A 22031-nucleotide genomic window follows, 5' to 3' on the forward strand; every position below is an offset into this window, starting at 1 on the left:
AACTAAGTTAAAAACCCTTTAAATGGTTACAACAACACTAAACCATATTCTCGCCACAATATTTATCAACAATTATATACGAATACTTTTATATATGTATATATAAATATTGTAAAATCAAATATTCCTTTTTTGTTAATTTGTCTTTCTCTCAAGATTTTTAAAAATTGTCACTTTAATTTTATTGATATTAGGAAATTTATTAATTTACAATATACTTTTCTTAAAGTATTTTCTAAAGCATAACTTAAAATTTTAGGTTTATGTTTGTCGCTCTTTCAACATTTGAAGGAGCACACATTGATAGAATATCAATGGATGGCCGACATACTTCAAGGATTCATGTTATTGAAGACAAATTATTTGGCCCATTGTCTCTCAGCTATGATCCTAAACTTGAGCGTCTGTTCTGGTCTGACCAAATGGGAGGTGAAATAGCTTCCACAGGTGTTGATGGTAAGACTATAAGATACTTTTATCCTGTGTCATTGCATCTAACTCTTAAATTATGTAAAATTGTAATGATTTCACAATTTATGTATAATATATTTTCTTATGATGATAAAATATTATTTTTTTTACATAAAAAAAGTGAATACAAAAATTGATTTACCTATAGTCGATCAATTGATTCATTGATACAACTACAGGTAGTATTAAATAAATGGAGTATTTAATACTATCGCTAGTTTCTGCAAGTTGTGGACTGCTAATACTATATCATATACATATCTAAAAGCTTGTACCAAAACAGGCAAGTATCCTACCATTGCTCTCAACATTCTCCTATCGCAGACCTACCATATTTCATCCATAAAAATGATCAACCAGAGTGAGCTTAACCTGTCTCTCAATTTAACACATTAGAAATTCTTTTGTTCACCAGAGCCTTCTGGATTTCTTCTTGGAGAACAGTTTCAAAGACAGCCTTCAAATCCACAATTAATAATAATAATAATAATGAAGGCCTAACGAATCCGAAGGTTCGATGCCGATACCACCCGGTACTATAACCTAATTCCACTAAATCAGTTTTAACACATTTTAGGGATCCGCTTATTACTAAGCCCTACAACCTTACATGCCCATCTTATACACCAAAATGTTATAACTTGAATTATATTTACCAGGTGTAGGTCCCTTACTTAAGCATTGTGTAATGTTCTAAATTCTCCCGTTAATTCATACTTTTTCAGTCCGAATATTTTGCATAATACTTTATTTTCGAAAACCTTAAGGCGCTGTTCATCCCTTAGTGTAAGAGACCACGTCTCACATCCATAAAGAACAGTGGGAAAGATAATAGTTTTGTAAATTCTAATTTTTAAGTTTTTCGATAGAAGACGCGAGCTAAGCAGTTTCAAAATTGAAAAATAACAAGCATTTCCCGCTTTTAACCTAGCTTTTATTTCATCAATTTCGTTTTTTCTAGTTACCATAGAACCTAAATACTTAAACTTATCTACCTTTTCTAACATATTTCCTTCTATATCTATATCACCAAAATTGCTCGCGTCACTACTGCTAACCATATATTTTGTTTTATCCGTATTTATTTCAAGACCTAGTTCCTTACTGGAGTTTATTAACATGGTTGTATTTTGTTCTATAGTTGCTTTGTCCTCACCTAACAATACCAAATCATCAGCATACCCAAGCACTGGTATTTTACCACCCAAAGTTAAAACCTTTTCGGTATTCATCACACTTTTAATGACGTATTCTAGTGCTAGATTAAATAAAATAGGTGATAAAGAATCACCTTGTTTTAAACCCAACTGGACCTGGAATTTCTCAGAATAATGATTACCGATTCGTTCATTATTAAATGTTTCGGTCATGCACATCCATACGAGATTTACTAAATCCTTTGGTATTCTCTGTTCAATCATAATATTATACAGTTTCTGGTGGTCAATAGAATCATAAGCCAATAGTTGAATGATTTCGTCTAAAACCACATTGGTAGTCCCCGATGATATATTCAGCGTATTCCGTGATTCGACTAGTTAAGATTAGCGTAAATATTTTATAACATACAGAAAGGAGTGAGATTCCTCGATAGTTATTGCAATCCGTCGTCGGGCCCTTTTTGTGAACAGGAATAAGTAGAGACTCTTTCCATTCCTCAGTTATCTCCTCAATTTCCCAGATCTTTTTAACCAAAAGATGTATTTTAGAAACTCCAATTTCACCACATGCCTTGATTAGTTCACTAGGAATATTGTCAGTTCCCACTGCTTTAAAAGATTTTAATTTTGTGATGGCCATTTCGACTTCCTCCTGACTCAGTTCTTCTATCCACGGTTCAGCACTCTGGTATTCAGTCAAAGGAGATAGACAATTATTTCCCCTATTCAGAATACTTTCAAAGTGTTTCTTAAACGTATCCAATATATCTATCTACCAGATTAGTTAATATATTATTATTTTTATCTCTTATTTCCGTCACTGCAGAGCAGAATTTCTGGGATCGGTTAGTACCATTGTACATTTCTCTGACATTATTTTCGACTTAGTTATTTTCTATCTCTATTATTTTATTTTTAAGAGTTTCTCTCTTTTTTCTATTTTTGAAGAATTTAGGCGTCTCATTTTTTGAGGCCCGTAAGTAAGTAATGTTGTTTTGCTAGTATTATTGAGAGTTTTTAACTTAGCGGCTTTTCTTTGTTTGCACATTTTAAGACACTCTTCATCAGACCAGGGTTTATTCTTATTAATTTCCCTTTTTCTGAGACACAAATTACCGACCTCTTTAATATTATCTCTGACTCCTACCCATAACTTCTCAATGTCTCTGTGACCTTCATCTAAAGGTCCTAGGACTTCAAATCTAATTTTTATTTTGAGCGCGAATTGATTTCGAATTTAAGGGATTTTTAATTTCTCCAGATTGAAATTTTCAGGACGGGACCAATTTTCATTTCTCTCTTTTATATTAAGTTTTTGTCAAATTTTTGCGATTACTAGTTCGTAATCTGAACCAAAGTCTGTCTCTCAATATTTCTGATCTCACGTTAATTATACTATTTTGCCATCTATGTTGTACTAAGACATGATCGATTTGATTACGCATTTGCAAATCCGGTGATGTCCAAGTATATTTGTGAATACCCTTACGTTTGAATGTAGTACTTTTGATTATTAGGTTTATCGATATGGCAAAGCTTATTAGTCGTGTTCCTTTATCGTTACTATATTCATGCAAACTTTCTCTACCAATCGTTGGATAATATACTTCTCTTCCAATCTTTGCGTTTGCATCTCCTAATATTATTTTCATACAGCTTTGCGGTAATTTATTGTAAACTCCCTCCAATTTATCATAGAATTCGCATTTAATCTCTTCATCACTGTCAGTCAGAGAATGACTGTTAATCAGAGCGATTTTAAACCAATGTCCCTGAAATATTGCTACCGATATCCTATCACTAAAAAATTTGACATCCTTCAACGCGGAAAGCAAACTATTCCTAATAAGAAATCCAGTACCTACTCCTTCCCGTATCATATAGTGTACTTCCCTCCTTTAACGAGCCCTCCCCAGCAAACGTCTTGCAGCGCCATGATATCTAGATTATATCCCTTAACCTCGTTAGCGACTGATTTTAACCCACCACCGGAATGTAAACTTCTGACGTTCTACATTCCTATAATTAAATCTCTAATTTTCAATTTGTGCCATGAATCGCCTGAAGCAGTCTCCACCCAGAGACCCGAATAGGGGACTAGTTTACCTCCGGATAATGAGGGTTTTACCTTAGTAGGATCCATGACTGTTTAGTGGTATTTTGTGAACTAAAAAATGTGTGAGTAGGGCATTCAATCCTATTTCACACCCTCCAACAAACCTGGAGGGCCATTTTCATTGTTAGTCAACGAGTCCATTGGACTTAGCCGATAGGAACTTCTGAAGAATTTCTACCGACCATCCCCACATCCGCCACCCGTGGGACTGGTGTCATCCAGCTGAGTGTCTAGTGATCTTGGTTCTCTTTGTAAGTCGGAAAAAAATCATCTCTCCTTCTTTCTTCCATAGAGAACCTTCCATCATACTATTGCTAACCTCTTTCTTCTTACATACCTCTGCTACTGGATTACTTATTTAATCTCTTGCCATAATGAGCCTATTTCTTGGTTAATGAATATTTGTCTAACAAAATGTGTGCTAGGGGGTTTCTATATTGATCTCACCTTGATCTTTCCTTCATCATTCTTAGCCCCCTAACATCTATTCTATGATCCACTTTAGGTTTTGAAGCTTGATATACTGGAACCTTCCTATCAGCTACCAATAGGAAGTGATCTGTACCAAGTTCTGCTCCCCCTATTACCTTTATGTCTATGAAGTGCATTCTGATGTCCTTGTCATATACAAAATGATCAATTACACTTCTCACGTTTCTCTCCTAAGCCTCAAATGTAACTTTGGTTATTTTTATGATTAAAATGAGAGTTTTCTATCATAATATCAATCTGAATAAAAAAAAAAAAAAAACTCTAAGAGTCAACATCCACTATTCTTTCTAATAGTTTCTCCTTCCCATAATCTCAAGACTGTAAGAAGTATTATAATAATTTCCTGCACAAGCATTCCAGCCTCCTTGATTATTATTTTCCTATTTTAATTTTATATTTCATCCTTTGTCTTCCTTTATAAGACTCGTTATTGATTAAAGAATCATGATTAGGGATATATATCTAAATAATTAAATATTTTTCAATTGAGAGGGTAATGTTAGCTAATATGATTCTGGGGCTCATTAACTCCCAACCTTCAATTTTTTCAATGATTTCATCCTTCATTATCAGAGCTACATTAATAACTATTAATACTATATTATAGTATTTACTCGGATTAAGCAATTTTACTCCACTTTCTTCCGTAATTTCCAGCTCCTTTCCTGTAAGTGATCATATATTCCATGTGAAATAAAATATTTCAGTATCAGTGTTAAAAAAAATACCTAATACCAAAACAAATTATATGAAAATGTAAATTAAAATTTGATAAAGAGTTTTTACATTTAACTGATGATACATAAAAAAAAATTAAATATTGCAATTTTATGAAATAACTGTGCAAACTTTATATTTTTGCAGGGATTGATCGACATATTTTTAAAGAAGGACATTCTGGTCCAGTAGATGTGGCAATTACTGAATCCGAAGTGTTTTGGCTTGGCTATGGAGCCAGAAAAGTCTTTTGGTCAAATAAGTTTGATGGATCGCTTACAAAAAGATTTCTTTTAGGTAATGTGATATATGTAAACACATACAAATATATATATATATATATATACACAGTGTGTGATGTAAATTATATTCAAAACTTTATTAAACTAAACTAAAATCTACACCTATGTTGCCCCTTTGTTGACATCACAACTCACAGTAGTAAAGTTGGCTGAAAGTATTCTGGTTTCGATTTCAGAACTAATATCATTATTAGGATTCTCAATCAATTCAAGGAATATGAAATGGTCTACTTTTTCAACCATTTCTAATCCAAATTCAACCAGTTCCGCTTGTTGAGTAGGCTGTACTGTTATTATGTACTTTGTCTTGGATACATTTTAGATTAGATAAATTATCATAGCAGTTTATTCTATGTGACAAATGCTTCCTCAACTGTCCTCTGGCACTTTCCAATCATATCAAGATCATCAGCATATCCATGATTTGGCTCCACCATTGCCTGGTACAATTATTTTTTTTTTTTATGTTATCATATGTACTTTTAAAATCTATGAATAGATAGTGATTAGTGAATATTCCCAGCTTTTTTCAAGGATCTGGTGAAGAGTGAATACTTGATCAGTCGTAGAGTATTCCTTGTTGGAGTACAAAAAGATTTCTTCTTGCCAGATGTTTATTATTAAATTTTGAATAGTCACCATTTTAAAATAATTCAGCTGGTAAACAATCAATTCCTGGGATCTTATTATACTCTCAAGGCTTTCATTAGCACCTCTGAGAAGCTCTGCTTCTTTCAGTTATTCGTTTTTAAACTGGTGTTTTTCTTTATATTTTTCTACTCTTCTAGTGTGTAAGCTTGGATATGCTTGTGCTTTTGTGTGTGTGTATTAGTAAAGTCCCCCCCCCCACACACACATATAAATTTATTTAAAAATTTAAGTTACTGCCATGTATCCCAGATTGTGTTTTTGTTTTTTTAGACTCACTTGATGAAACTGATAATATGAAAATCATTGGATTAAATAAAGGTTTAAGAAAGGAAGCAAGTGCTTGTAATTCCCTCGGAAACTGCAGCCATGTTTGTTTGCTTTCAACACCTATGGGGGTATATACATTATTGTAGTAATCATGTATTTATTTGAATAATGTCTGTAATTAATTTATCGTCTTTTAAAAAGTTTCATACATTAATGTTAAATATATTATGTGCATGCCTATTAACATCATAGAGGCCTAGGAATTTTTTTTTATTCTTGTTTAATATATAACTGTGATTTTTTTGTTAAATGGGTTGTTTTGTGATTATGTTATTTAATCTGTTATGCTCACAATTATAATTGAAGCTGACAGTGAATTTATTTATAAATTAATCAAATTCCATTATACAGTAACACTATCTCAATAATCAGTTAATAAGCTATTATTACAAGTAGAGTAATTGATTTTTAAGATTTGTGCATGTCCTGATGGAATGGAGCTTGGATTTGATAGAAAAACCTGCCAAAAATTGCTTGCATGTAAAGAAGGACAATACAAATGTACCACTGGAGAATGTATTTCAAAATCCATGCGATGTAATGGTAGACCAGATTGTAGGCTTGGTGATGATGAAGAGTATTGTTCTATAATTTGTTCAACAAACAAGTTCGCTTGCATAGATGGTTCTAGTTGTATAGAACAATCTCAAAAATGTGATTCTAAAGTTGACTGCAATGATGGTTCTGATGAAAAATATTGTGAATCAAATCGAAATTGTACTGGAAGTAAGTACAATATCAGTAATAACTAAAATAAGAATTAGTTGAATCTAATAATCTTTTTATGTAAGAATAATTCCACAGAAGTAAATAAAACAACATATTCTTTGTTAAAATAGCATTGTCAAGAATAAATTATGGCATGATCTTGAAGTCATATTTAATATATTGATGAATGAATCTTCTTTCAAAGAGAAAACATAATTTAAGTTTGAAATGCTATAGATGTAAACTATAGTTAACTATATATATATCTTGAATCTTATCATATAAAATTATATTGGAATTTTGATGAATATGGGAACTTCATTGGAAACTCTTTCCTTTCCCACATACTTTTTATTTTTAGTTCTCATATTTTGTGTAATGACTTGTTCCACAGATGTAAATATATATGTATATATATATTTTTTTTTTTTCAAAAGATGAATTCCAATGTACGTCAGGAGAATGTGTTCCTAAAGTGGCACAGTGTGATGGCATGAGTGATTGCAGTGATGGTAGTGATGAAAGCAGTTGTAATACTTTCACTTGCAAAACCAATTACTTCCGTTGCAACACAGGAAATTGTATACCAAGCTCATGGGAATGTGACAGTCAGATTGACTGTAGCGACGGTTCTGATGAAGGTCCTAAATGTTGTAAGTACTGGATGTCATTAATAGTTATTAAATGCCTATATAGTCATTCCTCATCCAGATTTAATAATTGAAAAAATATTCAAAAGAATTTATCTTATCATTTTCTTCAAATGATCTTGAGGTAAATCTAGAAAGAATTATAAACCAGATAATAATAGCTTTCATAAGCAGAAACTTTACATACATAACAGAACACAGGACACATTTCACAAAACAGTTGCTATAACCATACTATAAACATTACAGACAACGGAACTAAAATAATTCTACAAATAGCTGTTTTAACAATTATGTTATAAAAATAATAAATCCTATACAAATTAAAGTTCTTATTTCCACAGTAACCCATCCCCAAAAAGAAATTATGTCTTTGAGGTTAGTATGTGGTCTTCTTTCACAACTAGAACGATTCACTGTTGATGGTCTTAAAGGTGGCCCGTTTTGGTCTTGATTTAGTTCGTCTTCAGTTTTTCTGTCTGTCACCAGGGTCCTGTTTCATAATAAAGTTCAAAATAATACTATTAGTCTTGTTGATTTAACTTAGTACAATTAAACTGACTTGTACTTTAGTACTTTTTAACTCCTGTAATATCACTAATAGTCCTCCCTATTATGAAAACAAATAAGTATTAGTGTAATTACCACATTGTTTCTACACTTGTATTATGAACCAATACTATTAGCTTTCATTATGAAACAGGGCCCAGGCTGTCTAGTGAAGAAGCTTTTGAGTAGTTTTCTGACATGTTTATTTCAATGGTAAGATCCTCTGGTCATATTAAAGAATCTTCAGTAGGCACCAGGTACCAGGTTGAAATAGTTAATTCTCTAGAGATTCCAGTAGCTCAACTTCTTCTACAAGAGTATCTTATTTTGCTGCTCTGATATGATTCTTCATCAAGATTCGACCAGGTTTAGTTAACCAAGTAGGCATATAGCAACTGTTAAATGATCATCAAGGATGGTTGAACTTTCACTCATGTGGGGTGGCATTAGTAGACATGCAGAGGAGAGACCGTACAGAGCGAAGAACTATGCCAAGTACATCTTCCCATTGCTCAGGGTCTTTTACCCAAAGTCTTAAGAGCAAGCATAATTCTCTTCCAGATTATACCATTATATCTTTCCACTTGTTCGTTTCCCTTTGGATTATAAGAAGTCGTCTGACTAGTAGAAACACCATGCGAAATTAGAAACGATTTCAGTTTCACAGACATGTACACAGGTGTGCCGAAGAGAGCAATTAGGTTAGCCAAGTGCTTTATCACAGTTCTGGATTAGGTATCGGTGCTTGGGAAGGCAAACGGAAGTCTTGAGAATTTGTCCACAACCGTAAGTAGACATTTATTTTTTGATTCAGATAAAAGAGAGCCTTTGAAGTCTAGATTAATGCGTTTAAAAGGCACAGTAGCTTTGATCAGATGCCCAGTTTGTGAAAAGTAGTGTGGTTTTAATTCTGCACACACTGTACAAGCTTTGGTAATTTTTCTTACATCTTCTAATGAATGGGGGAGGTTCTTAGCTCTAACCCACTGTGACATCCTAGTTAATGCAGGATAGCAAAGTGAGTTATGCAGGGTTTTGAGATCTGTAATTGACTAACCACAGCTTATATTTTTGAAAGAGTGTCTGCAGAGGAATTTTCATTACCAGTATAATAGACAATGTCAAATTTGAAGCAGGAGAGTTCTAACCCCCACCTCACAATTTTCTCATTTTTTGTTTTGCTGTTACTATTTATGTTGATGAAACGTAAAGGAAATAGAACGATGATCTGTCAAAACATTAAATAGTTTACCAATAAGATAATGGCACCATTATCGTAGTGATTCAACTAAGGCTTATGCTTCCTTCAATGGAAGAGTGTTGCAATTCTGATTTGTTCAGCGTTCTAGAAAAGAAAGCAACCCGTCTTCCGAATGACTTAAAGTTGCAGTAATAGCAAAATGGGATGCATCAGTCTCTAATTAAAAAGGTACGTTATCTAGTATTGCGTCAGTAGCTATGTTGGAAATTTTAATCATCAGCATGTGGAACACTGAGATTGTTTCTTTTGGTAAGGGAAATGCATTTTTCATTATTAGATGTATCTTTTCTGAAAATTGTTGTATCCGCTTACTATAGTAAGAGAATATACCCATCGCTGTCTGAAGTGAGGCAGCGTTTTTGGGTACTTGTAAATTTAAAAGCAGCTACATGCGATCAGGATCAGGTCTAATCGTGTGATTTAAATTAACATATCTAAATAAGTGGATGGTTTTCAGGGAAAATTGGCATTTTCTTTCTTCAGTATCAGGTCATACTTCTCTACTGTAGCCAGGAATTTATTTTAGTTTTTTTTCATGATATTCTTGGTTTTTACTACATACCATTACATTCTCTAAATAAAGGAAGGTAGCTTCAAGATTTTCTTCTTGTACAATGCGATCTATCACTCTCTGAAAACAAGCAGCCCCATTAGTTACTCCGAAAAGAACAGAAAGAAAGTGATTCAGCTTTCCATTTTGCAGGCTTTGAATGCAGTGTAATGTTTCTCAAAGCCTAAAATGGGTATTTGGTAGTATGTGCTCTTCAGATATATGATGCTGAATACTTTGTTTTCCATGACTTTTGAGATTATTCCCTTAATTTTTGGAAAAAGGTATGCATCAAGGTGTGTGAACCTATTTACAGTTCTTGAATAGTCTACGACCATGCGAGGATTTCATTTCCCATCTCTTACTACAAATGCTTGTGCTCACCATGGTGAGTGCCTTGGCTCAATCACCTCTTCCTCCAGAACTCTGTTGATCTCATCAATTATGAACTTAGTGTCCTCATTTGACTGCCTCCTTGATTTGGTCGCAATTCTCCATCGTTTCCAAATATAGATACGGGTTCTACACCTGCTAGGGCTACCATGCAGACATCAGACTTTTGGGTATATCGAGTCCAATTATCATATCACAGCAGAGATTTTAATGATCAATAATGGTACATCTTTGTTAAAATGCTCACCAAGTTTGATGTCTACCTCACATTTACTTGTTATTTCAGAATGCAAGGATTCATTAGCAATGGACATACAACCTTTATAAGGCGAAACCGTAAGTTTACATTTCTCTACTAGAGCAGAGTTTATGAAACTGAGGGAATTTCCAGTATCAATAAGGGCTTTAGCCTTAGTTTCGTTCAAAGATATCTCTACAGTCGACTTAAAGTGGCCATTTGGGTATCCTGCTTTTGTATTAGCTAGCAAGTTCGTAGCAGCTGATGAGTTAGGTTCTTGGGACCTGTTTGTATTAGGTCTGGATTTCTTTTGTTTGGACCATGACCGACAAGCATGTTTACAATGCCCAATAATGCCACATTGTGTACACACAGCATTCTTGGCTGGACAGGAAGGTCTAGGATGCCAATCAGATCCACAGAAGTAACTTAAACTGGTAGGTATAGCAGCAGTATCATCATCTTCTTTAGTAGTAGCAAAGAACTGAATAAGACGCTGATTGTTGTTTAGCCAATTCTAAGGCTTTAGCTTGGTCATAAGCTTCATCTAATTTTAGTGTTGTATTTTCTAATAATCTTTGCCTAATGAGGGGACTAATTAAAACTGTGATAAAAGTATCTCATGTTTACAAATTTTTATGTTCTTCTGCAGAAACTGCTTGAAAATTGAAATTTTTACTTAATTGCTTTAAAATATGCATATATCTGTCAATAGGTTCTCCAAATTGTCAAGATTTGGTTGCTAAACAGTACCTAGCTTATATTTCATTTTTCAGGATCAAAAGTTACTACATCACTAATGTATTCATAAATATTAGGAGCTATATAGTTGATTAAGAGTTGCAACTTACCATCCTCATTTACACTTTTCAAGTACTTTGGAAAGTTGTAGAAAGTTTTTCTTCTTAATGTATCCACTATTTGTCTGCTATATCTGCTGTGGGATCTACTTCGAAGCATTCAGGTCTTAGATATTTGTCCATCTTGACACAGTTTTAATAAGGAAAAATATGTTTTTTTCTTATTAAATTGTGGCAAATCTAGAAAGAATTATATACCATATGAATTTTTATGTTGCAAATGAGTCATAGAATCATCTCCTAGACAATGGTCCTTCAAATCTGATACACCTTGTATAAATAAGATTTAGTTTAGTTTTGAAAAGGCGTTAAAAAATCCTTGTGCAGAGGCATTATCGTAACCAATGAAGATCTACTGAGGTGCAATTATTGCTAGTAAATAAGTTTTCTATTTTAGTTATTAATGTTGAGTTTAACATGCATAACTGTGTTCAAAATCTATAAGGAGGATTTAAAATATGGACTGGAGCAGAATATATTCGTGTGCCAATAACAAGCTTTAAAGTTTTGATGATTACTAATATTCTCGTATTCCATGGTTATCTGTATCCTGTAGAAATTATCAAAATCACTGATAATCAACTTCACTGATGTAACTGAAAATTTTATCTTTTCAAGTAAAGAAATTATTCAAGATTTGACTGCATCCTGTAATTCCTTATTTATAAATTCTCTTAGCTATTTTTATATTACTTATTTGATATATGGGTTAAATCATATTTTTAGACATAAATCAAGTATTTTAATCATAATTTATACAGATTTGAAATTAGTACATAGAATATCTGTGAAATATATGCTCTTTCTGTCAATGGAAAAGTTCTTTTAGATCTATGCAGTTTGTATCATAGAGAGCTAAACTCTTACATATTAGGTAGCTTTAAATTATCATTACTGTGTTATTATTACATTTTATAAATATAAAATATTTATAAGTAACTATATAAAATATTCTATGGTCTCCTGAGCTATCATTTGAATCACATTATGCCGAAACTGTGGTAAAGTATGTCCCAAAACTGATTGAGACCAGAAACCTCAATGGGCATTATGTGCTGGAAATAAAGATGTTGACCACCCCAGCAGAAGTAGTAGCTTTCCATCTAGCACTGAAAACCATGATGCAAGCCCAACAATATCATAGACAAGGATACTCCAGTTGAATTTGAACCATTTTGAAGCTGCTCAGGATCCCCTTTATCAAACTGGTCCGGTAACAGCACATCGAGGTCGCTATTCCCTGTGAACAATATAAAAATCTAGATTGTACCTCATGGGTATCCGATATCAGCGGTAAAGCTGCTATTTGGGCTTGTGGTTCCCAAGCTATTCAGAAGTTGAATACTGTATTGCAGTCCGGGTTTGTATGGGTGAAGGTCAACGACTTATATATGTTTAACTGTTACACCTATCCCAGCATCATGATTAAAGACTTTAAGAATTTGTTGGATCAAATTGTCTCAGAGGCTAGTTGTAATAAGCCAGCTATAATTACTGGTGATTTTTACGCATGTGGAAATAGGATAACAAATTGATATGGTGAAGTTCTTCTGGAAGCTTTTGTACAAATAATGATATGGTTCTTATGAACACCAGAAAAAATCCAACCTTCAGTGGTTGCCTGCAATAGATTGCTACTTGGAAGGTCTGTGGAATTTATACATATAGTGACCAACAGGCTCTCTTTATTACACTGGGTATGTCTACAAGAGAGAAGAATTGTCGATGGAAAATTGTTGGCTGAAATACAAAAACTTTTGATGATGGTTCATTCACTGTAATGCTAGAGAATGAATATGAATTGAAAGGATCAGCCAAGGAAAAGGTACGTATATTCACCTCCTTTATTTCTAGAGCTCACACAGCAGCTATGACCTGTTCAAAGCCTGGTAAACATCATTCCTCAGTCTACTGGTGGACAGATACAATTGTCAATCTTCAACTACAAGACTTGTTGCAACCTAGCAAGAAAACGTTACCAGCGAGCAAGACGTCTACCAGTTTTCTATGCTTCAGGAAGAGTTCAAGAGGGCTAAAGAAACCTCAGAAGAGCCCTCAACAAAATTAAACAACGTTGCTGGATAGAACTGTATGACAAGGTGAATGCAGACCTGTGGAGTATACCTTATAAACTAGTGCTTAAGAAACTGCAGCTCCCCACAAGATCGAATGTTGTGGACTATTGTTAGCACAATATTCTCAGAACAGGTGAATAATATTGGATGAATAGACAACATATATACTGATTTTCCACCAATCCCACAGGAAGAGATTGATGACATTGCTTCAGACTTACAACATGGCAGAGCACCAGGATTGGACAGCATTCCAAATGTGACTTTCCAAAAATGGTTGGATCTTTTCATTAATCTCTTTTATTTCAGCATTCATTTCCAAAACCTTGGAAGAGACAGCAGTTCTGTTCTATCTTTTAGACATTGGCCAAAGGAGAAACAAATTGACTTGTGGTGTCCCACAGGGCTCTTTACTAGAGCCTCTTCTGTGGGATGTCATGTACGATGGAATTTTTAAGTTGACAATGCCGGAGGGAGCTACAGTTGTGAGATGGTGGTGAAGTACTTAGAAGAAGTAACCCTCACTGCCAACCAGGATGTTGCTGCAATATGAGTTAGCTGTCTTCGGTAGGCCTGCAACTTGCTGAGCTCTCCTTGTCACAAGCAGGAAGCAAACTGAGACCATCATTATCACAGTAGTTAGGCACAAGATTCTCAACCATATTTAAAATACCTAGGAGTCGTGATTAATGCACATCTCCGGTTTAATGTTCACATGGAATATATCAGCACTAAATCTGCTAAAGTAGCATCTTTATTATCAAGCCTTATGCCAAACATAGGTGGCCCTGAGAGAGTCGCATAGGACTTCTTGCTGCTGTTCTCTCCACAATTATGTTATATGGAGCTCCAGTTTGGAAAGAAGCAATGCTGACTAACTCATACAGGAGACAAATGGTTTCTGTTTATCACAGAGCTGCCTTAAGGACAGTAAGTCCTTTTCAAACTGTAACATATAAGAGGCATATGTCATAGCCAGAATGCCTCTTATTGAACTCCTTGTTGAAGAAAGAAGTAGATATTATGAATGACGTTCTCACATTTCGAGATATGAAGATTAAGAAATGTGATAAAAGTGAGAGTTATCACTCAGTGGGAGGCAGAAGTTTCGGGAAGGTGGATCAACAGATTGATACCCAATGTTGGTTTGTAGTATAGTCGCCAAAATGTTGAGGTAAATTTTAATGCCACCCAACTGTTCATTAGGTCTGGGTGACTGGACACGGATGCTTAGGACCTACTAGTGTCATTTTAAATTGGATAACACAACAGAATGCCCTGCAATCAAAGAAACAGTGGAGTACATATTCTTTGCTTGTATGCACTTTGGATAGGGAAGATGTGAACTAGAGAAATCATATGGAGGGAGCATCACTCCAGATAACTTGGTGAACCATATGCTACGCTCGGACCAACATAGAGCAGCGGTTATCCTTTAGAGGTTGAGAGCGGAAGAGAATGCACTAGATGAGATGACTTTTTGGAAGTGAAGAGATGGCATGGAAAGAAGAAGAATCGACATATGACTAACAAATGTCCCATGTCGAAAGGATAAACATGAGGCGGCACTCAGCCATTTCCCTCCATGAAGTAATGCCAAATGGTTGTCTCATGGAGAGAAAAGAACAGGTGTAGCGAGATGGTTTTAGAGGGTAAAAATTCCACACAAGGGTAGATATTAGGTCTTTTAAAGGAATTCATCAATCCTCGTATAAAAAACACAAATAATATTTAGTAAAGTAAAGTTTATACACATGTATCTGTGTGTGCATGAGAGAGAGAGAGAAAAAGCAACAGTAGTAGTAGTAGTATATATATAAGTTATGGTATGAGTCAACTGTTATTTCGATGTCAGCTGACTGAGGGGAACAGCTATAGCATATATAAAAGATGTACCGAACACAATAAAGACAGTATGTTACAGCAGTTCAAGCATGTTACATCTTATTCCTTCTTCTCCTTTTTGCCATTTTGCTTTTGCCAATACTTAACTATATATATATATATTATGAACAACTTTATTCTAGTTTTTTATTTTTGTACTGGTATTCATTTTTAATTATTAAATATCAATCAGGATTTTTTTCTCTATCATTTTTATTGATATATAAATATATATTTGATAATTTATTTTTTTTTAGCTGAGATTGAAGGATGTGGTGAGGATCAGTTTACTTGTGATAATGGTCACTGCATTTCACATGTTTTGGTGTGTAACCATGAAGATGATTGTGAAGACTCATCTGATGAAAAATATTGTTACTTTCCAAAAACCAAAAAAAATTATGAAAATGAAGAAAATAAGACTAAGGGCTTATCAAAGGATTGCCAGTTTTTATGTCCTTCAGATTTAAAAATATGTTTGCCTGCATCAGGGAGGTAAGTTCTGTGAATTTTTTTAAACCACTCTTAAAATTTTCTTTTTAAATATAACAAATTATTAAATTTATTAAAGCTGTTCAATACCTTAAGTTGTTTGAATATTTATTACTCAGCACTTACTAACTCTCAAGACAAACTGTCAAGATTATCGATAGTAATTTATTAATTATAACCTCTACTGGTAAGGTGAAGGCTTAGTACATACTAGGTATGGTTGGGTTATACCCAATCCTATCCTATTCTCTGCTTATTTGTTGAGCTAAAATAATAAAAATCTATTAAATGTTTATAAATAACACCTAATTAAATTTTTAATTATTTCTTTATAATAAACATTTTGGTTTTCAATCTCAAATAGTTGAAACAATCCTATTGGTTTCAGTTATCGTTAAAAAAAAGTTTTGTAAGTTAAAAATCAGCACATTGAATAAACAAAATAAGTGAAGAAAATTCCAATGAACTCAGAAATAAAATAAATATAAATTTAAAATTCTTCAAAACTACTGCAGAAAGTAAGTTAAAATTGACTAATACCCATAACAGGCATTAAAATAATGTTTTGAACTAAAAAAAAAAAAAATACACAACCTACAGTAAGATATAAAACTAAGTAAACAGCTCATTTCCTTTTCTGCCCTTTCTTTTTTTTTTTTTAAGGTTTGCTCAGTTCCTCTTGTGATACTATGAGATTCTTGTTCCATCCTCAAAGGACATCTATTACCACAATTACTACTCGAAGTTCTCTTAGAAGACAATCCTTTTGTACCCTTTTTTCCATGAAGAGTTTTGTTAGGAAAAATGCTTAATTTTACATAAAGTTCAATTGAGTATCTTTCGAGAATGGTTCCAAGCTTATCTTTCACTTACAGAACACAAAGCTATGTACACCAGCTATATCTAGGGATTGGAAAAATTATGGCATAGACTATCACCTTTTTAACTATTATGGCTGTTTTATCATGACATAATTTTTCCAGAATGTCTAGGCCACCTAAATAGTAAAAGAAAGAAGTCCAAATTAAAATTAAATTTTCATTTATAACAATAAGCTGGGTCATATTTGATCCAGTCCTCAGACCAATAAAAAGCCTAGGAAGTATGAATGGGTATTTCAATTACCTAATATTCAATTAGAGATGTGATCATAAATTTGGATAAAGAAAGGCTGGATTTATGAACATCTGAAATAAAGATCTTCCATCTCATACATAGATGCAGTGACAATGGAAATTGTGTCAGGTTGGATTCGACCTTTACCTTACCATTAGAGAGTTAAGTTAAGTATTTTAATCTGATTTGAAATAAATGAAAAAAACAGTCTTCAATCAGGGACTGAAGCTCTCTTTTGCTTAAGTATGATTATAATTAAAAATAAAACTTATAAATAATTTTCGAACTTCGGAGGAGGGGTGGGGGGAAAATTGCGATAGCTAAGGTATATGAGCTTTTGAAAAAATACACATCTGATTAGGGTCTATCAATATGTGTAAAATTCATACTGCTATTAATATTTTGCAACAATTGGTGGTTTTAAGCCTTATTTGATCTAACCATTATAAAAGTTGGGAATCAATCATTTCAATTTTTTTTTCTTCTGTCAAAAATTTAAATGTATTGTCTTAAAAAATTAAAATTTTTAAGTGAGAAACACTTTAGCCAAATAGAATTACTTTAATATTCTTTCATTGCCCTGCAAAAAATATATTCAAAATGTTTTTAATTCTGATTATTTCAGGTTTGTGATATAAAATGATACTATGTATACATATTACTAACAAACTTAGGCTCCACTAAGAAATACATACATATATATAACTTAAGTATCGTCGAGTGCAAAATGTTAAAAAAGAGAAAAGGGTATAAGATATGAGACTCTTGAGCTTCTGTAACAGAATGACTTTATACATATGTATATACTCGATCAGCTGATCTACACAGTCAGCTGACTTCGAAGTAACCGCTTACTGTAACTCCCCCTGCCAGTTTACGATCAATCCTCGTAAGCTTATACTGTACAATATAACATATGTAAAAAAAAAATATGAAAAACTATGTACATTAAAAAAAAATCCTATACTAATACCACAGTACAAAAAACTCACAAGCAGACCAAAAGTAAACGCTATATACATAAATTAAACTTATAAGAATCCTATAAATTAAAGAAAAAGACTCCTGGTACAATAAAATGATCAATATATGATAAAAACATTACAAAAGTCACAAATAAACAAAAACAAAACATTAAAAAATTGAATAAATAACTACTTTTCAAGTGGAGGTGATATGAGAACACTCCAGTCTTTATATTATTACTGGAAGTTTTAACTGTTCAATATGGACAGTTCTCCTCTTTTTAGGTTCTCGGATACTCTCTACAATAGCTATATTATTTTCACTAATGATTATCACCCTGAATGGGCTCTCATATTGATGTTTCTCCTTACCCCTGTTAGAACCCAATTTTCTATATACGATTGTGCCAATTTTGATTACTCCCAACCTGTCTGTGACCTTTAGATTTTCCCGAGCCACCCTAGTGGTTTTTTCCTTTTCGATTCTTCCCCGTGCTTTCTCCCATAACTTTCTTTGAGGGAAGTGGTTATTGAGTATTTCCTCTCCATCCTGGCGAAAACCCCGTAACTGCATGTATACAGTAACAACCCCCGTAACAACAGATCGTAGTTATTTCACTTCTCTTGTACTCACTATATTTAATTTTGGTCAATCTGGTAGTTTTAGTATTCCAATTAATTTGTCTCTTCTGGTCGTTAATTAGTTCCTCTATGTCTCCTGGTCTTTCTTCTGCCAAACTCTTATTATTCGACAATTCTTCTCTATTATCTTCTGCTTCATCCTGTCCTTCCTCTCTAGGCGTAGAAACTGTCTGATCATACCAGACATTTCCCCAGCCTCCTCCTCTACTGCATTTACTGTTATTGCTCATGACAACCAATCAGCTACTATATTTTCTTTTCCTAGTTTATATACAATTTCCATATTATACTGTCCGAGAAGCTCCTTCTAATGCATAATCCTGGACGAAGACTCTTTCAACTTTCCCATCCTTTGCAGGGACCTGTGGTCAGTGGGTACTCTAAACCTTCTTCCAAACACATTGGGCCTAAAGTGGTCAACAGCCCACACTATTCCCAAGAGCTCTCGTTCCAGTGCGCTGTATGTGGTCTTCATCTCTGTCAGGCGCCTACTGGCGTACGCAACTGGGCGATCTCATCCTTCACCCTCCTGTGACAACACCGCCCCCAGCACGTACTCACTCGCGTCTGTTATGATGGTGAATTGGGGAGTAAAGTCTGGAAACACAAGCACTGGCTCCCGCTTCTCCACACACCGCCTGATGTTGTCTTCCACTATTGGAGTGATTATCTCTTTTTGGCCTTTCTTCAGTAGGTTGTTAAGTGGGACTAGGTGCTCTGTCATTTCTGGTATAAATCTCCTGTAACAATTTAAAGTTCTCAATAACTTCCGAACTCCCTTCTCATCTCTAAGCAAGGTCATCTTCCATATAGCCACGACTTTATCTGCATCAGGTTTCACTCCCTCGCTGCAAATCATGTGGCCCAAAAAACTAATTTGTTCCTGCCCCAATGATGATTCGTTTCCTGACAGTTTGAACCCAAATTGTCTGATTCTATGGACAACGCTGTGTAGATGTTGCACGTGTTCATCCTCGTTCTTACTGAACACTAGTAGACCATCCATATAAATCTGACATACAGATTCATCAATTCCTCTTAAAAATTTGTCCATTAGGCGCTGGAAGGTTATGGGAGCGTTTTTGAGTCCAAATGGCATTCTTGTAAATTTGTAGTGGCCCCTCTGGAATATGAATGGTCTTATGTAGTTCCTTAGGGTGCATTTGAATTTGATGATATCCGGCCTTCAAGTCCAATTTGCTGAATAATGTTGCCCCGCTCAGCCTGTCCAAAATGTCTTCAAATCTAGGGATTGGATACTTCTCATCAATGGTATTCTCATTGAGCTTCCTGTATTTCCTCTCTTTCATATAAGTGACCTCATCTCGTTTAAGTGTGATCTCATGGACTGTCTTCCCGGTTGCCCTGAGCATGTCTCCTTCTTTAAAAAAAATATTTTCATATTCCCTCTTGACCCTCTGTCTCCAGTCCTCAGCCTGATTTATTGCTCCAACCCGAGAGCCCTTGGTTTTTCTCTGTTGATGACATTTGTACATTTTACCTCCCAACTTAATTCTCCACTTCTCCTTGATATTCTTAACTCAAGCACTCACCTTCCCTAGCTGGTCACACCCCACAATCATTTTGTATTCCCTCGGCATACTCCCTATGATATGTACCAGCAAGTTCTCCCAACTAAATTCCCACCGGATCCACCCTATCCACCTCCCCCTCCACCACACAAGGGCCTCCCTGGTTGATTAATTTACACTGACATTCCTGAATCTGGTATGTCCTCTCTCCACTACACAACTTTTCTAGGGCTTCTTGGCACCTGATAGTGTTGGAACTGCCGGTGTCCACAAACCATCTCACTCCTGCTCCTTCTTTGTTGTACTCATCTTTGCCTTCGACTCTGGACGTTCACTTTCATCGGTTCCAACTGGCCCGATCCCTGTCTATGGTACACATAAGGACATTGTCTAGCTATGTGGCCTTCGTTTCCACTCTCAAAGCACTGAGTTCGGGGGCATTGAGCCACCAGGTACACATCATTGCCGCAACCATGAGAGTTTTTGTTCCTCTCGCCAGGTGCTGGTTCTTGGTTTTGCTTGCCCTGATCTTCTGTCTTTGTTCAGCCTTTTATCCCTATCACTATCCTTGTGCTCTCTTCTTCTCCAGGACGACAGAGTAGTCCCACACCAATTTTATTCGATCCAAGTCCACCCCGGCTCTTCTTCCATTTGAGCCTCCTGTTCCTGGACGCTTGTATCTATTAGCTCCTGAGTACATTCTACGAAGGAGCATTCTCTCGGCATTTCCTCCTTCTTCCTCAGCTCTTTTGCAAACTGAATCTTTAGTGCATTGGATAGGAATTGCATCCAACCCTGTACCTGGATTGTCTCCATTATCTCACTAAGTTTATCAGTGATTCTGTTGTAGTGTGCCAGAAGTTCCACAGCATACTGCCCACTAGACTGCCTCGGTTTCTTGGTCTCCCTGATCATCATAAATATGTCCTCCTCTGGGGCCCACCGACCTCCTCCAAATCCCTTCTTCAATCTCGCCTTAATCATGGTCCAGAGTGTCTCTTCATCTGCTTGAATTTGTTTGAGAATACTTCTTTTCACCTTGCAGACGACTGCTGCTCTTAATGCCTCTGTATCTTCACTATCGAGTAGATTTTCAATAGACTTCGCTTCAATTCAGCTTATTAGTCAGTCACCCCTTTTTAAAAGTGATTTAATTTTCTAGTTTCTCTGGTGAATTTTTCCAAGTCCGACACTGCTTTCCTCAGGTCTTGGGCAGTTGCTGTACGGACTTTAATGCATTCTTGCATCATGGCATGAACTTGCGCTAAAGAGACTTCTGGTAATGGCTCCATTTCTGGGTTGACTGCAGTTACAGGTCAGTTGTCTTCTGCTAGAGGCTAGTTGGCTGCAGCTGGAAGTGGGTTGGTGAAGTTTTGACCTTCAATGTTTAGAACTGCTGCTCTCACTATTCCATTACCTGCCGTAAATGAGAGACAGTAAAGAAAAAAGAAATACAAATTTTTCTTGAGACTAAAAATTATTCTGGTATCCAAAGATCCCGGGTTTCGGCACCATTAAAGTATCAGCGAGTGTAAAATGCTAAAAAAGGGTGTAAAATATGACATGCTTGAACTTCTGCAAGAGACTTTATTTATTTATTTATTTTTTTCCGATCCCTCTAAAACAGAAAAGAAACAGGTAATTAGTGAATGCTTTACTGTGAAAAAAGGGATAAATCGTGTTGGGTATTACCTTTTACTACCTTTGGTATTTTAAGATTACCTGTAATGTTTATTTATTACTTGTGAAATGTCCATTCTAAATGGTACTATTTTTAAAATCCGAAGGTAAGGGACCTCCTCATGTTAATGACTTTATTGGGTTCAGCACATCTATATATATACACTCTATCAGCTGATCTACTCAGTCAGCTGACATTA

At 34.9% G+C, this 22031-nt stretch overlaps 1 protein-coding gene and 1 non-coding gene across 3 annotated transcripts in view; both read left to right on the forward strand.

Annotated features, from left to right (window-relative positions):
* Positions 1 to 22031, forward strand: part of yl (Putative vitellogenin receptor yl) — a 107669-nt gene that overhangs the window by 56205 nt on the left and 29433 nt on the right. For both annotated transcript variants that reach the window (XM_014436069.2, XM_067050868.1), the window contains 6 exons: positions 260 to 456; positions 5104 to 5253; positions 6180 to 6304; positions 6650 to 6962; positions 7382 to 7597; positions 15662 to 15899. In XM_014436069.2, the coding sequence (XP_014291555.1) occupies positions 260 to 456; positions 5104 to 5253; positions 6180 to 6304; positions 6650 to 6962; positions 7382 to 7597; positions 15662 to 15899 (1239 nt within the window). The remainder of the gene's footprint in view (positions 1 to 259; positions 457 to 5103; positions 5254 to 6179; positions 6305 to 6649; positions 6963 to 7381; positions 7598 to 15661; positions 15900 to 22031) is intronic.
* Positions 11761 to 11894, forward strand: LOC112211281 (U4 spliceosomal RNA). Its single transcript, XR_010844373.1, has one exon. It is a non-coding gene; the product is annotated as a U4 spliceosomal RNA (small nuclear RNA).

The sequence above is a fragment of the Halyomorpha halys genome, unplaced genomic scaffold, assembly GCF_000696795.3.
Source record: "Halyomorpha halys isolate HHAL.00 unplaced genomic scaffold, Hhal_1.1 Scaffold1764.1, whole genome shotgun sequence".
NCBI classification, from domain to species: Eukaryota; Metazoa; Arthropoda; class Insecta; order Hemiptera; family Pentatomidae; genus Halyomorpha; species Halyomorpha halys.